Genomic DNA, 18,080 nt, shown 5'->3' on the forward strand with positions numbered 1-18,080 from the left:
TTTGACCAAGTGTGAGGCTTCATCCACGGAGGACTCCCCTCCTTTAGAGGCAAGTCAACCCATCCAGAAAGGGAGGAGCCAGAGGAGTGTGCTGCCTACATCATATATACAATGAATACCACCACAACACGTAGAAAAACCCACAATACAAGTGTGACAATGGGGAAACAACGCAGGCCAGCATCAGACATAGAGAATGAAGATGACAATTCTGAGGACCAGATAATGACTGAACAACTAATCAACCTCTCAGATAAGGACTTTAGACTAGCAATATGGAAGGTGCTCAACAGACTCCAAGAAACCATGGATCGAGTTGAACAGAACACTAATAAGAACCAAGAAAATATGAAGGCAGAAATGACAAAACTCCAAACTGAAATAACATGTCAACTAACAGGACTGAAAAAGTCAGTAAACGAAGTGAATGACAAAATGGATAAGCTCTGGGACAGGGTATCAGAAGCTGAGAATAGACTTGGTGCTGTGGAAGATGAGATACATAACAATTCCATACAGCAGGAGAGATTGGACAAAAAACTTAAAGCAAATGAGCAGACAATGGAAAAATTAGTCAAAGAATGGGAACAGACGAAAATAGAAGTCTATGATAAGATCAACAGAAACAACTTAAGAATCATTGGAGTCCCAGAGACCCAGGAAGAAAATTTCCAGGAAGAATCAACGGTCAAGAACATCATTAAAGAGAAACTTCCAGAGCTAAAGAATATATGTGATCAAATCCTGCATGCCCGAAGAGTACCAACCAAAAGAGACCCCAGAAAAACCACCCCAAGACACATCCTAGTCACAATGACAAATCCCACAGATAGAGACAGAATTCTGAAAACAGCAAGATCAAAAGGGGAAATCATGTTCAAGCAAGCTTCCCTGAGATTTACAGCAGACCTGTCACCAGAAACACTCAATGCCAGAAAGCAGTGGTGGGATATTGTGACAAGACTGAATGAAATGAATGCTTCACCCAGAATACTATACCCAGCAAAACTCACTTTCCGGTTTGATGGAAGAATACATGGTTTCACAGAAAAAAAACAGCTCAGAAACTTCACAGACACAAAACCAGTCTTAAGAGAAAAACTGAAAGACCTAATCTAAGACAAGACTACCCAAAAGACACACCAAATTTTGAAATAAAGATGGCGTTAAATCCCAGGACAATTCTTTCTCTCAACGTCAATGGACTAAATGCACCAGTTAAGAGACACAGAGTGGCTAAATGGATCAAAAAACTCAATCCAACCTTCTGCTGCCTACAAGAAACGCACCTGAATAGTCAGAACAAACATAGACTCAAAATAAAAGGCTGGAGAAAAATTATCCAAGCAAACAACACCCATAAAAAAGCTGGAGTGGCCATACTAATATCAGATAATGCAAACTTTATACTCAGGAAGGTTGTAAGGGACAAAGACGGACATTTTATATTAATCAAGGGGTACGTAGAGCAGGAAGAATTCACTCTCCTAAACATATATGCACCGAATGAGGGGCCAGCAAAATATTTAATACAACTGTTGACAAATCTGAAAAATAATATCAACAACAACACAATAATTGTGGGGGACCTTAACACAGCTTTGTCAACACTGGACAGGTCAACCAGACTGAAACCCAACAAGAATATACTAGACCTGAGGAGAGAAATGGAAGAAAGAGGCCTAGTGGATATATATAGGACACTCCATCCCCAGAAACCTGGATACACATTCTTCTCCAATGTACATGAGACATTCTCCAGGATAGACTACATGCTGGCACATAAAACATACCTCCATAAGATCAAGAGGATAGAAATTTTGCAGACTACCTTCGCTGACCACAAGGCTCTGAAACTATTTGTGAACTCCAAAGGGACTCAGAAGAAACACTTTAACACCTGGAAGTTAAACAGCCTCATGCTCAATAACCAGTGGGTCCGAGATGAAATCAAGGAGGAAATAAAAAGGTTCCTGGAAACAAATGACAATAAAGACACAAACTCTCAGAACTTATGGGACACAGCAAAAGCAGTACTGAGAGGAAAATTTATAGCTTTGCAAGCACACATCAGGAAGGAAGAAGGAGCTTACCTGAGTAGCTTAATGGCACAGCTAATAGAACTAGAAAATGCTCAACAAAAGGACCCAAGAATAGGAAGACAGAAGGAAATAACAAAGCTGAGAGCAGAAATCAACGAAGTGGAAACTCAAAAAACAATCCGAAAGATCAACGAAAGCAGAAGTTGGTTCTTTGAAAAAATAAGCAAGATTGATAGACCACTGGCAAACCTAACAAAGAAAGAGAGAGAGAGAAACTTGATAACTCGTATCAGGAATGAAAAAGGAGAGATCACTACTGATATGACAGAGATTCAAAGGGTAATCAGAAACTACTTTGAAAAACTCTACGCCACTAAAAATGAGAACCTGGAAGAAATGGATAAATTCTTGGACTCTTATAATCTTCCACGGTTGAAGGAAGAGGATGTAGCATATCTAAACACCCCCATCACCATTGATGAAATTAAAACAGTAATCAAATGTCTGCCGAAAAACAAAAGCCCAGGTCCAGATGGATTCACTAATGAATTCTTTCAAACTTTCCAAGAGGAACTACTGCCAATCTTGGCAAGACTCTTTCATGAAATTGAACAAACAGAAACACTTCCAAATAGCTTTTATGAAGCCAACATCACCTTGATACCTAAACCAGACAGAGACGCTACCAAAAAAGAAAATTACAGACCAATATCACTGATGAATGCAGATGCAAAGATCCTCAACAAAATCCTGGCAAATAGGATTCAATGCCTCGTTAAGAAGATCATCCACTACGATCAAGTAGGTTTCATCCCAGGAATGCAAGGCTGGTTTAACATCCGTAAATCTATCAACATAATACACAACATCAATAACAAGAAAAATAAAAACCACATGATCATATCAATAGATGCAGAGAAAGCATTTGATAAGGTCCAACACCCATTCTTGATCAAAACTCTCAGCAAGATGGGAATGGAGGGAACCTTTCTCAATATAGTGAAGGCCATCTACCACAAGCCAGTGGCAAATATTATCCTCAATGGAGAAAAACTAAAAGCCTTCCCTCTAAATTCTGGCACAAGACAAGGCTGTCCTCTCACACCACTCCTATTCAACATAGCACTGGAAGTACTTGCTATAGCGATTAGGCAAGAAAAGGATATCAAGGGAATCCAGATAGGAAAGGAAGAAGTCAAGCTCTCACTGTTTGCAGATGACATGATACTCTACTTAGAAAACCCTAAAGACTCTATCAAAAAGCTTCTAGAAACAATAGACTCATATAGCAAGGTGGCAGGCTACAAAATTAACACACAAAAATCAATGGCCTTTCTATATACCAATAGTAATAAGGATGAAATGGACATTAAGAAAACAACCCCATTCACAATAGTGCCACACAAACTCAAGTATCTTGGAATCAACTTGACTAAATATGTGAAGGACCTATACAAAGAAAACTATAAAACTCTGCTCCAAGAAATAAGAGAGGACACACAGAAATGGAAACGCATACCCTGCTCATGGATTGGCAGGATTAACATCATCAAAATGTCAATACTCCCCAAGGCATTATATAGATTTAATGCCATCCCTCTAAAGATACCCATGACATTCTTCAAAGAAGTGGATCAGACACTTTTGAAATTCATTTGGAACAATAAACACCCTCGAATAGCTAAAGCAATCATTGGGAAAAAGAATATGGGAGGAATTACTTTCCCCAACTTTAAACTGTACTACAAAGCAACAGTTATCAAAACAGCATGGTATTGGAATAAGAATAGGTCCTCAGATCAGTGGAATAGGCTTGAATACTCAGAAAATGTTCCCCAGAGATACAACCACCTAATTTTTGATAAAGGAGCAGGAAATCCTAAATGGAGCAGGGAAAGCCTCTTCAACAAGTGGTGTTGGCACAATTGGATAGCCACTTGCAAAAAATTAAACTTAGACCCCCAGCTAACATCATGTACAAAGGTAAAATCCAAATGGATTAAAGACCTCGATATCAGCCCCAAAACCATAAGATATATAGAACAGCACATAGGCAAAACACTCCAGGACATTACAGGCATCTTCAAGGAGGAAACTGCACTCTCCAAGCAAGTGAAAGCAGAGATTAACAGATGGGAATATATTAAGCTGAGAAGCTTCTGCACCTCAAAGGAAATAGTGCCCAGGATATAAGAGCCACCCACTGAGTGGGAGAAACTATTCACCCAATACCCATCAGATAAGGGGCTAATCTCCAAAATATACAAGGCACTGACAGAACTTTACAAGAAAAAAACATCTAACCCCATCAAAAAATGGGGAGAAGAAATGAACAGACACTTTGACAAAGAAGAAATACACATGGCCAAAAGACACATGAAAAAATGTTCCACATCACTAATCATCACGGAGATGCAAATCAAAACAACGATGAGATACCACCTCACACCCCAGAGAATGGCACACATCACAAAGAATGAGAATAAACAGTGTTGGCGGGGATGTGGAGAGAAAGGAACTCTTATCCACTGCTGGTGGGAATGCTGTCTAGTTCAACCTTTATGGAAAGCTATATGGAGATTCCTCCAAAAACTGGAAATCGAGCTCCCATACGATCCAGCTATACCACTCCTAGGAATATACCCTAGGAACGCAAAAATACAATACAAAAACCCCTTCCTTACACCTATATTCATTGCAGCTCTATTTACCATAGCAAGACTCTGGAAACAACCAAGATGCCCTTCAACAGACGAATGGCTAAAGAAACTGTGGTACATATACACAATGGAATATTATGCAGCTGTCAGGAGAGATGAAGTCATGAAATTTTCCTATACATGGATGTACATGGAATCTATTATGCTGAGTGAAATAAGTCAGAGAGAGAGAGAAAAACGCAGAATGGTCTCACTCATCTATGGGTTTTAAGAAAAATGAAAGACACCCTTGTAGTAATAATTTTCAGACACAAAAGAGAAAAGAGCTGGAAGTTCCAGCTCACCTCAGGAAGCTCACCACAAAGAGTGATGAGTTTAGTTAGAGAAATAACTACATTTTGAACTGTCCTAATATTGAGAATGTATGAGGGAAATGTAGAGCCTGTTTAGGGTACAGGCGGGGGTTGGGTGGGGAGGAGGGAGATTTGGGAGTTGGGTGATGGGAATGTTGCACTGGTGATGGGTGGTGTTCCTTTTATGACTGAAACCCAAACACAATCATGTATGTAATCAAGGTGTTTAAATAAAAAAAAATTATGCATTAAAAAAAAAAGAAGTGTCAAATAAAACATCCAGTGAACACTCCAACAATAAAGATAAGCACCACATAAAGGTCATGGTCTTGAGATAAAAAAAAAACATGGCAGAGCACATAAAGGAAGAAAAGAAAAGAAGGAAAAAAACTAAATATGAACGAAGACAACAACTGCAATAGCCACACCAAAATAAATAAGTTGGCAAAAACTAGATAAATAAATAAAAACAATTTAAAAAGTTGTGCTTTTTGCCTTTTTTTTTTTCTTCCCTCCTGCACAGTAAATATTGGGGTCATTCGAAAAGGAATTCCCTTGGCCTAAGAGAAACAGGGTTTCTCCACCCTTGAAGTATATTGTCATGGGATTAACTATAGACTCCTTTCAGGTTCATTTACTCTCCCCTTGGTGCTTTTGTGGTGTTTGGAAGACTTCTGCTCCATCCTGGGTGATAAAATCAGACCTCTAGATCTAGAGATCTCGGTATCTGCACAGGTCAGGGAGTGGAACTTTCCTATATGCAAGTAATAAAAAAGAAAAAGATTTTTTTAAAAAAATATCTCATTCTCTATTGTGCCTCAGAAAATCAAGTAACTTGGAATCAACTTAACTAAAAAGGTGAAAATCCTATACAAAGAAAATTATAAAACACTAATTTGAGAAATAAGAGGAATGAGAAGATGGAAATACATCACCGTTTCTGGATTGGGAAATTAACATAATAAAAATGGAAATACTCCCCACAGTATTATTTTTGTATACCATGAGAATACCCATGACATTTTCAAAGAAATAGATTAAACAGTTTTGAAATTTATTAGAAACAGTACTTCTCTCCCTCTGAATAATGATCTCAATTCTTGTAAAAGGAAGATGGGAGTCCTCATTTTTCCTAATTTCAAGCTGTATTAAGGAGTGGTAGTGATTAAGACAACATAGTATTGGAATAAAGACAGACCCTCAAATTAATGAAAGAGAGTTGAAAATCCAGAGTCAGACCCTCAGATATATGTTCAGCTAATCTTTTATAAAGAAGTAAATAATATGAAGTGGGTTAAGAATAGCCTTTTCCAAAACCCTACCCTATGCTATTGCCCAGGTCTCTTACAAAAATTAAGATTTCTTAATATAGAGGCCCAATTCTTATAACAGAGACTGAGCAGAACCTTTGGAACCATAATTTCCTAGACTTCGGCTTAGGGACGAACAAAAACATGGAGCATACATACAGAAAACTGAACACACCAACAATGTTGGAACAGAACCTCTCTAGACTCTATCCTAGGTCTAGTCCTAGGACCTGCGCAAATACCAAGATTGCTTGCTACAGTGGCCTGATTTTCTCATCCACAACCGAGAGGAAAGGTTCCTGACACCACAAAAAACAAAACAAAACAAAACAAAAAAACAAAAAAAAAAAACAACCCTGGGATATGGCAATGAGAAGGTATGGAGCCAGTGGTTGTTCCCATGACAATATGCTTCAAGAGTGGAGAAACCTTGAATCTCTTAAGCCACGGGAATTTCCTTCCTTCCCCAATACTTACTGTGCCTATACAAAAAACAAAACAGAAAAAAGGTGGGGTAACACCAAACCCTGCCACTCCACCACTTTTTCTGGTTTTGTTTTGTTTTATTTTTTGTTTGTTTTTTCATTTTCATTTTCCTTCTCTTTTTTCTTCCACTTTTTTCTTTCTTTTTCACTCTTGTGGATATTATTCGGTAAATTTTTCTTTCTTTCTTTTTTTTAGTAGTTGATACCAAATTTTTTCTTCTCTTTTCCTTAACCTTTTTATCTCCAACAGAATAGCATAACTTGAATCATTCAGCCTCGTGAATTGAGGGGAGAAAAGGATGATACCAGGATCAGTCATATGAACATGTAGTGTAAATAAAAAATGACCAGACTGGAACACCAAACAGAATGGATGCCCAACCTACAACAAGCTGTAAAGTGGAGACCAGTTACACTAGTATTCTGGGGGGTGGGGGTGGGCTGGGGTAAAGGAGGGAGATGTGGGAGACATGCTGGGAACAGGAGTGGAGGGAGGACAGCTTTGGTGGTGGGAATGCCCTTCATTCATTGTCACTATGTACCATAAATAATTCTGTGTAATGAACTTCAGTCACAATAAAAATAAAAAAAAAACCCAATAAACAATTGAAAAAAGAATAGCCTTTTCAACAAGTGGTATTGAGAAAACTAATTATTGTTATGCAAATAATGGACTCTGATCTCTTTATAATGCTGTACACAGAAGTCAAATAAAAATGGACCTAAAATATTACTGTGAAAGATTTGTAATCCACTGTGGTCAAAATATAAATTAAAAATGGATTAAAGGTCTTGATATCAGCTTTGAATCTATAAGGCATGCAGAGAAAATGTAAGCAGAACTCTCCGTTACATTAAAGCTAAAGGTATCATCAAGGATGAAGCACAACTGATCAATTAAGTGGAAACCAAGATAAACAGGACTACATTAAATCTAGAAACTTCTGCACTTTAAAGAAAATGAAGTTCAGAATATCAAAACAGCCTACAGAATAGGAGAAATTATGTACCTACCACTCACCTGATAAGAGGTTAATATCAAAGATATATAAGGCACTGGTAGAACTTTACAAGAATAAAACACCCAACCTCACCAAAAAGAATGAACAGAAACTTATTCAAAGAAGAAATACAAATGATAAAAGGAACTCGATAAAAGGTTTTGCTTCAATATTCATCAGAGATATGAAAATCAAAACAATACTGAGATATCACACTACATAGACTGGCACATATCAAAAAGAACATAAGCAAGCAGTGTTGGTGTACATGGATTCATTCTTTGCTGGTAGAAATGTAGGCTGGTCCAACCTTTAACAATATAACAACCAAAACAATATAATTATTCTTAAAAAAAAACAAAAACACCCTAGGAATTGGACTTCCATTTGATCCAGAAATTTCATTTTTTTTTTTTTTTTGGTTTTTGGGCCACACCCGGTAACGCTCAGGGGTTACTCCTGGCTATGTGCTCAGAAGTTGCTCCTGGCTTGGGGGACCATATGGGACACCGGGGGATCGAACTGCGGTCCATCCAAGGCTAGCGCAGGCAAGGCAGGCACCTTACCTTTAGCGCCACCGCCCGGCCCCCAGAAATTTCATTTTTAAAATGTACCCCACCCACCCACCTAAATAGAGAAAAGACATTTTTGTACCCTTATGTTCCTTGTACTATCCATAATAGCAAAAATCTGGAAAGAACCCAAGTACCCAAAAATAAATGACTGAATAAACTATGGTAATAAGAACAATGAAATCAGTCATAATAAAAAATAAAACCAAGCAATTTTATGATATGTAGATGGTTCTAGAGAGTATCATACTGAGTGATGTTAGAGTGAGAAACCAACACGGAATTATTTCTCAGATGCTTAATATAAAGTACACAACAGCAAAATAACAAGAAACCAAAGACAAGAGAAACAAAGAACATAAGAAATGGTCTTCGGTAGGAAATATGCCACTTGAGGTGAGTAGGCTAGATGTAAGAGGGAGGAGACAATGACTATTGTGGAGGAAAATGTTCAACCAGGAGAAAAAATTGGAGCTTAAAGGTGTAAAGTGTTATGCGCAAAAATCTATAAGTAATAGTACTATAAGCCACATTTCATAAACATTAAAAAGTGCCTTTTATAGAGGCAGATTGATGATGGATAGTCAAGTAGTGTGGGGAAGCACAGGTAGAAGGAAGCAGATGTTGGTTAAGATATTGTTCTGAAACATGATATATCTAAAAAATTATGAATAATTTATAATTTCAAGGTAACAAAATAAAATTTTGAAAGTCACAAAATAAAGGCAGGCTATGATTCACTTTTTAATCTATTTCTGCCAACTCATCTTTCTACTAAAACTGGACTACAGTTGCTATCAACTGAACTCATTTCTACATATAAAAACTCTTTCAAGCATCTATGTCTAGGCCATGGAGCTTATGGTTAATTTTTCATGAATAGTTTGCTATAGGTCATTAAACATTTTATCTAAATCAGCATTTTCCACCAAGGTGTTACTCTTAACATATTCTAATTAGGCTGTAGTTCTTACCTGACATGTCGATATGTTAGCTCCCTTATAGGTATACCCTTCTGCACATGACACAGACACTTGCTTATTTACACTGAAATCATCCCCATGAACAAGCAGATGTGCTATGTTTGTTGGTAGAGAACATTTTGTAGGATTGCAGGAGATGGTCTCAGGAAACCATTGACCATCTTTCTGGCAGGTAAATGTATCTATATCTGTGTCCATCGTAAAACCTTCCAGGCATCTGTAAATACAAAAGTTAGTGCCTTAAAGAAAGTACAATTAATGAAGGATCTATTCTTGTATTTAAGAACTTCTGAGGTTTAAAAGACATAAAACATGATCTATTAAAACTGATGCAAAACTCAAGTGGAAGAACTGCCATGCAAATAAACTAGCATAACAGCGATAATCTGACCAACTCTAATTGATTCACATTAAGGATAAGCCAAGATAAAATTGTTTCAAATGTTGTTGCTGTTATTTACCCTCATTGTGCATAATATTAATTAATTCATTTGGGTGCATTTCCCAACAGTGCCTAGGTTTCTTAAAACCAATCCTGGTGTTGCTCTGCCCTCTATGCTGCTCCAATGGATCAATGCTAGGGCAGTCATGTTAAGGTCCAGCATCATTGGGACCATAGTGACTGTGCTTATGAACCTTGTAATATTGGAAATAAAATTTGGGACCCCTATGGGTCAAGCATGTGTCCTTTAAACTAACTTCTGAGACTGTTGAATTCATTTTTACTTAAAAAAATTTATAGCTCAAGGAACTATATACAAAGTTCAATATATAATTGAATAATAATAAGAATATAATAAATTTGGTTTAGGGGTCACACCTGGTGGGTGCTTGAGGTATATAGTATTGTATTGTATAGTAGATCAGGAGACCTTGCTGTGCCAAAAATGAAACCTGGTGTTCCTGCATTTAGTGCCTGCATTTCAGTCCATTGAGCTATTATTCTGGTCTTAACATAATTAATGGTTTTTTGAATATCTATTTTGTGTCACACACTTTTCTAGGCTCTTTGTAAGAGGGTTTTCATTTTAAACCTGATTACATGTACTGTCATGTAAGATGACACCCAGCTAGTAACTCAAAATAAAGGCATTCCCCAACTTTCTCTTCCCTTAAATCTCTTCTTTTGATATGTAAAAAGCTCACCTGGATAGGTATTTTTGTCTCTCTTAACCTTTTCCCTTCTGGTGAATTGGGTATTGGGAATAAAGAAATAGGTGTTTTTGACTTGGCACACTCAAAGAGAGAAGGAGGCGAAAAGGCAAAACTCCTCTTTTATCATTAAAACCAATGACCAATTCACCAGGAGATGGAAGAGCTAGAACTAGACAAAAGTTGTAAAATAAAATCCTTGGTTTGTGAAATCACTCCAGACCCACATTTCTAACCTCACACAGAAGGGTCTGAAGAAGCAGGGTTGTGGCAAAGGATTAATAAACCAAGCCAGTCAGGAAAATATAATGGAGTTAGTAGCTTTTTGCCTCATCCTCTCTTTGAGTGTGCCAAGCCAAAAATTCCTCTTTGTTTATTAAAATCGATATTCAGTTCACCAGGAGAGAGAGAGAGACAGAGAGAGAAAAACAAAAGTACCTATCCTGGTGGGCTTTTACATATCAAAGGAAGAGATTTAAGAAAAGAGCAAGTTGAGGGAACACCGTTTGCTTTGGGTTAATAGTTGGCTGTCATCTTACAATGTAACAGCTAAATAAGTGTACAAACCCAAAATTAACCTAACTCTAAACTTTTAGAGTTATAATTTTTTAAATTTGCATTTATCAGTTCAGCAATAACTGTCCTAAATGTTCTACAATTATTCAACTTCTTTCATTCTCATGTCAAGTCTCATGAGCACATCCACTGATTACCTTTGATCTCATTTTGAAGATAATAAAATGATACCAGGGATTTGTAGAATATTCTTCGAATTTTTCTATGTTATTAATTCTGTGCTTGTCGTCCCACCTAGATCTTTCAGGTAAGGGCGATTGAGTGAGAAATAAAAGAGCTTGTGGGGGAGGCTATTGGGGCATTTTTGCCAGAGCTGAAGGCGGAGTCGGTTGGCTGATTTAGCTGTCATCAGACTGTCAAGAAACTCTCTTTGCCAAATCTTTGGTTCCCTAACTTCTTTGTCTGAAATGAATTATTTGTGGCGGATTTGTTGCCGGGGTCTCCTCCAGGAGGAGGACGGAAGAATGAAGTTTAACCTTTCTTTCTGGAAGTTTCTTTTGGACTCGCAGACCACCAGCAAGGGGTTCGGCCTCCTCCCACAGGGATTAAATAATTTTTCCAAGAACTGACTGAATGGGGATATCTTCCTAGAGAATATGGCTCAGGAGTTCAAACTATACCCCTCACTATATTCTACTGCTTTAAAATTAAGGCCTTTAATTTGCAAGCACATTATAGGCAAGTTAGGAACAAGAGGTTTTATACAAGTGGAATGATTTTCTAATCTCAGCTGTTTCCAAAGTGGGATTAAACTCTCTCTTGTGTGGTTCTGGAATGATCTAAGAAGGCAGTTATACCCTTAGGTATAATTGAGAATACTTTCTGTTCTCTTAAAGTATTTCTCAGGAGGTTACTGCATTTTTTTTTCTTCAGAAAAGGGATTATAGGCCAAGTCCTTGTAGGGAACTGGTTTATTTGCTACTAGATAAAGGCCTGAAAGATAATGCCATGAATACATAAGAATATAGAAGTACGGAAGTCTTGAGAAACAGTTGATACAGGCTTCTCAAGCTGTAAAAATCCTAACAGAAAACTTAAAAAGCATTTTAATAGCAAGGAATATCTTTTGATTTTCTTCTCAAAACATCATTAACTACTATTTTTTTCCATATCTAGCAGTGCTCAGGTATTACTCCTAGCTCTGTACACAGATCACTCCTGGAGGGGTTCAGAGGTCCTAATAGAGAGCTCAGGTTAGCCAAACACAAGGCAGTTACCCTATCTGCACTCTACCAACCCTATCAGTCCCTGATCCTTTACTCTTTAGCTTTTCTATCATTGATGATTGTCCCTTAGGTCTACTTCTTACCACAGCCAAGAGAAGATGACTAAAACATTTAGAACAGATTTACTAAAAAAAAGTTGTTAAATTATTAATATAAACCAAGAAACTAATATGTGAGGTTAATCCATAACTCCACAAAACGTTATTTTGTGAATAAAATTTAGAGAGTTGAAAGATTTTTGAACATTATGGGCATTTATTTTAATAAAAATGTAATTTCTAAATTTATTTCAGACATAGTTTTGAGTGGGGCAACAGCCATCAGTGGGAAGTACTCCTGTACTGATCTGGCTTTGTGCTCAGGGATTTTACCTGGATGTTCTGGGGTGACCATATACAATGCCTGGGATCAAACTAGGGTTGGTTGCAAGCAAAGCAAGCATCTTGGGACCATATTCTTGGTCCCAGCATATCTCCCTTTTACATTGATAAATAAAATATGTGCATTTCTAGCTAACCCCTTTATCTTTTGTCTTATCTTTTGTTTTATCTTTTGTCACTCAACGTTTGCATGTATCAATAGAAATATATGTCCTATGTAAATATGAATATATATAATAAAGTTATATATAATAAAGGTCAAAGGATATAAAGATTTAGGAGAAATTAAAGTTAAGAGGTTCTTGTTCCAAAATATCAAGAGAGTATGAGACTCAAAATTTTATTAGGAACTATAATCTAAAAATATAGCAAGTGATTTTGAAAGCCAAAAGAGTTCTATGTTTTTACGGATAAAATAGTGTCAAATATCAAAGCTTCAGTATTTTGGAAAACTTTCAGTAATAGAGTTTTCTACCTAATTGAAATTTTGACCTATCACTTTTCTGTTTAAGATTCTCTGACTTGTAATTCATGAAGTCTCTAGAGCCATAGTCTTACCTGAGTTTCACTTTGCTTTCATAAGTGTATGTCTCGCCAGTTGCCACTGCATTGTCCACAGACGGTGGGGGTCCACAGGAGAGAGGCTCACAGACTGGATAAGGCTGGCTCCATGTACCTTTCTCTGTACAAAACAGGTCTGAATATCCCTGTATGGTATACCCTGATCTGCAGTTGTAAGTTATACCATTTTCTTCCAAAGAGCTGCTCTCACTGACAAATGCATTTGGTATTATAGGAGGAGAACCACAAATAGGATGTTCACAGCGTGGAAAGGAAGTACTCCACTGGCCATTGGATTCACAAATGATCTCTGAAAGTCCCAGAAGCTTAAAGCCTTTGAAACAATAAATCTGGGTTGCCTTTCCACAGCCAAAATCTGTCCCATTAATAGCTCCATTTTGAATTACTGGTGTGGAACATCTGCATGGCAGGCAGGAGGGTGGACTGCCACTCCAGGAACCATTGGAGAGACACCTTCTTGAAGGATTTCCCTGGAGCTTATAACCAGAAAAGCACTGATACTGTATATGTCCTCCATGAACAAAAGAAAATCCATTAGGAAAGGCCTGGGGAAGGTCTTCGGGAGGTCGACAGTTGAGTGGCTTACAGAGAGGAAGCTCTGCATCCCAGTTGCCATCTAATTGACAGGTGAGTTTTGAAGCACCATGCAATATGTAGCCTTCATGACACTGGAACACCACTTCCTTACCAAAGCTATAATCAAGGCCATGCATCATCCCATTTTCTACTTGTGGTGGGATGGCACATTTGACAGGCACACAGATGGGAGTGGTTCCACTCCAATTTCCATCCTCAAGGCAAATTCGATTCCTGGCTCCCTCGAGTGAGAATCCTACAGTGCAATTATACTCAACCTCATTTTGGAATGTGTACTTATCTCCTTTCACCTGACTATTGGCTGATATTGGGGGTGAACCACAATCCACAGGAAGGCAAAATGGCTCCTCCTCGTCCCAATTTTTGTCTTCTTGGCATGTTCTTTTCTTGGTTCCATTCAAAATATAGCCAGGATTACACTCATAAAACAACACACTCTGATATGTATAATTGCTTCCTTTGATGGAGCCATTCATAATCGAATTTGGTTTTTTGCATGAAATAGCTTCACACGATGGGGAAACACCACTCCATTCTTTGTTCTGTAGACAAAGTCTTATGTCAGAGCCCACCAGAACATGTCCAGGTTTACAGCTATACTTCACAGCACTGCCCATTGTGGTCTCTGTAAAGTGTAAAAAGCCATTTTCTGGAACAGTAGGCATGTCACACTCAATTGAGATGCAAGATGGAGCACTGCCATTCCAAATTCCATCTTCTTGGCAAATCAGTAAAGGGTTTCCCAAAATTTCATACCCTGGATTACAGGAGTATAAAACCATAGTGCCAAAGAGAAAGTTTGTTGAATGTATACTTGAAGACTCCTTCGTGCTTTTAGCTATTGCTTCTACCTGGTGAGAAGGTCGAGGAGTCATATATGGAACTTCCATCATGTCTTCTTCTTGGTTAAAATATCCTTGATCATCTTTGACCTTAATATAGTCCCCAAAGTCTATGTGAGGAGGGAGACCACAGTCTATGGGTATACATGATGGGATAGAGCTTGACCATCCTGACTCCTCACAGGTTTGCATGGCAAGACCAGCCACCTGGAACCCAGGAAAGCAGCTATAGATAATCATGGCTCCATAGCTATAATCTGCACCTTCCACAAAACCATTTTCAATGGGTTGTGGGGGATTACAGTGGATGGCACTACAAGATGGGATATCCACATCCCAATTACCAGTCTCTAAACAGGTCAAGGCTTTGTGCCCTTCAAGCCTAAAGCCTCGGTCACAAGAGTATGTAATGGTTTGCCCATAGTGTAGGTTTGTATAGGAGAATTTGCCATTCAGAATTTCCTTAGGTTTTGGACACTCAATAGGTTTACAATTGGGTTTTCCTCCAAGCCACTGACCATTTTCTCCACAAAGGATGGTAGTATTTCCCACCAACTCAAAGCCTGGTTTACAGGTATACAGGGCTGTGCTGAGATATGCAAGTCCTTGCACATCAATGATGCCATTGAGTATTTCTTCAGGTTGGGGACACTCTACTGGAACACATTCTGGTAAAGGAGAGCTCCAGGTACCATCAGCTTGACAGAAGGTGGTGGTGTCTCCTTTTAGGAAAAATCCATCTACACAAGAATACTTGACTGTACTTCCAAAATGAAGAGAAGAAGGAGCAGGGACACCAAAGGAAATCAGGGGAGGTGGAAGGCAAAGAACCATTTTACAAACAGGGAAGGAATCATTCCATTGTAGGGATGGTAGGCATTTGAGAGCAGAAGGTCCCTGTAGGACATGCCCTTCTTTACACGAAAATGTTACCACACCCACCTCAGTAGTCAACTCCTTTAAAATCAGTTGATTTTCCAGAAGTGGTGGTTCTGGGCACTTGGCAGGCACACACTTTTGGTTTGTTTTTTTATTCCATTTGCCAGACTTCTGGCATGTCCAAAGATGATCACCAATAAGTTCATAACCCTCATTACAGAAAAATTGAACCTTGGAACCCACTTCAAAATTTTCTCCTGTCATGTAGCCATTCTGAATTGGAGGAGGTTTTCCACAGTTGATAGGGAGACAGGACAAAGGAGATTCACTGTGCCAATGGCGATTGGCTTGACAGACAAACACAAGACTTCCAACTGGTTTATATCCGGGGTTACACCGATATCTCGCTTCACTCTCAAAGATCTTGCCAGTGGTATGCTGTACAATAAAACAAAAACAGGTAAGTACACTTTGTATAACAGATGATACAGTTAACTAAATGTATTAAATAGCAAAATAAAAAAATGAGAGAGAGAACAGCAGGAAATCTGTCCTGTTGCAGAACTACTGTATATTTCATATATAAGATGCACCTGACCATAAGATTCACATAGATTTTAGATGAGGAAAACAAGAAAAAATATTTTAAAGCAAATGTTGTATAGTAAAATATTTTAAGAAATTATAATAGAATAACCTGATTGTTCATACTATGTGGTATGTCTGTACAATAAAGGGGGCAAACACTGTGAATGTAAAGTGGTTAGTATATGCTCTCCCCCTCTACACTCAGGCTCAGCTCCTGGCAGCATTCACTCATTAAGACACACAGACATTTCCCCCCATCTTTTAGGGGTGTGAGCTTCTTATGGTACAAAAAATATGGGTATTTCTTGTTGCAAAATTATGTACCACTATGCTGAGCTTTTAAGTTAAATATAGTCTTTAAATAAATAATTGATGGAACAATACCAAAAATTACAAATTACTTGGTAAATTTAATAGAGAACTTGTGGGCTGGAGAGATAGCACAGATGTAGGGCATTTGCCTTGCATGCAGCCAATCCAGGATGGATGGTGGTTCAAACTCCAGCCTCCCATATGGTCCCCTGAGCCTGCCAGGAGTGATTTCTGAGCATAGAGCCAAAAGTAACCTCTGAGCACTGCTGGGTGTGACTCAAAAAACCAAAACAAACAAAAATGAAATCAAAAAAACAAAAACAAAACACCAATAAACCACAAAAGAGAACTTGCTAACTAAAATAATGCAACAGTTTGTTATTAGTTTTATGCACAGATATGGAGATACACACCTGTTCATTCACATGTTACTGTTGATAGATAATTCAAAGAAGCAAGCAAAATATCTTTCATGGTCATGATTTTACAATACTTTCAATATATAAAATATTTTAATGACATAAATATGAGAAAAAAAATTTTACCTTTGAAACAAATATAAATTATCAGCATTCAAATAAATACATACAGACTATAATAATAGGCCAATAAATGACATAATAGGTACAGAAAAGGTGATTTTATTTAGACTACCATGTCTCTCCATTAGGGTAATGGTGATATTTAGCTCCATGTTTTAGTACATTTCTTGGATTATTTGTTTCATTTACTAATTAATTGTTTGGGATTCAATATACCGGTAAGCAACATGCCATCACAGACTAAATACATATTGTTAAATAGCAGACTTAATATGCACTGTCAAATCTATACTGTCAAATACTTACATAGCATCTAGTAGAGCTCCATAAATTAATAGTTTCCTTATATTGTCTATACAACATTTTTCAATAGAATGCTAGTTAGTATATCTGCTAAAAATCTATTGCTGTCATGTTATGTTCCTTTTTAATATAAAGGAAAAAGAGGTACTACATGTATATATATTTAAGTTCTTAATTAAAATATTTCCTATTTCAAAAGGCCCTTGATTTGGGGAAACACATTTCCATACCTATTTTCTTGATGGGCCTAGAGAGAAAAAACACATTACTGTGATCAAAATATGTGTTCATCTGATTTAACTTTGTACATCTTGGTAACATTGCCTTTAGGTGACTAAAAGGTGACTGCCAAAAAGCTTCATCATAATGAACGAATGAGTTATCCCATCTTTGTCTTAAAATTAGATGATCCTTGATTTTTGAGGTTCTATTTATACCTTGATTTCTATAAAATATAGTAACTATGCATCTTGTAATAATTTTTCTAAAATGAAACAGAATTGAATGAAAACTGGCTTATTCAAACCTAATGGTTAGGGCTGAGATATTTCAACAAAGTGCTCAAATATATGCATGCTCGTTGAATGTCAAATGCTGTAAGTAAAAACAAAAAATCAATATTTATTAAATTTCCTCCAATTTTTAAGTGCAGTTGTTTCTGTTTTTCAACAATTAATCTGTTTACTGCTCCTTCT

At 37.5% G+C, this 18,080-nt stretch overlaps 1 protein-coding gene across 1 annotated transcript in view; it reads right to left on the reverse strand.

The window, feature by feature from the left end:
- Positions 1-18,080, reverse strand: part of SVEP1 (sushi, von Willebrand factor type A, EGF and pentraxin domain containing 1) — a 249,330-nt gene that overhangs the window by 42,371 nt on the left and 188,879 nt on the right. Inside the window, 2 exon segments of the mRNA XM_049784433.1 lie at positions 9,398-9,623; positions 13,299-16,078. Coding sequence (XP_049640390.1) covers positions 9,398-9,623; positions 13,299-16,078 — 3,006 coding nt within the window.

The sequence above is a fragment of the Suncus etruscus genome, chromosome 1 (genome assembly GCF_024139225.1).
Source record: "Suncus etruscus isolate mSunEtr1 chromosome 1, mSunEtr1.pri.cur, whole genome shotgun sequence".
Taxonomy (NCBI): Eukaryota; Metazoa; Chordata; class Mammalia; order Eulipotyphla; family Soricidae; genus Suncus; species Suncus etruscus.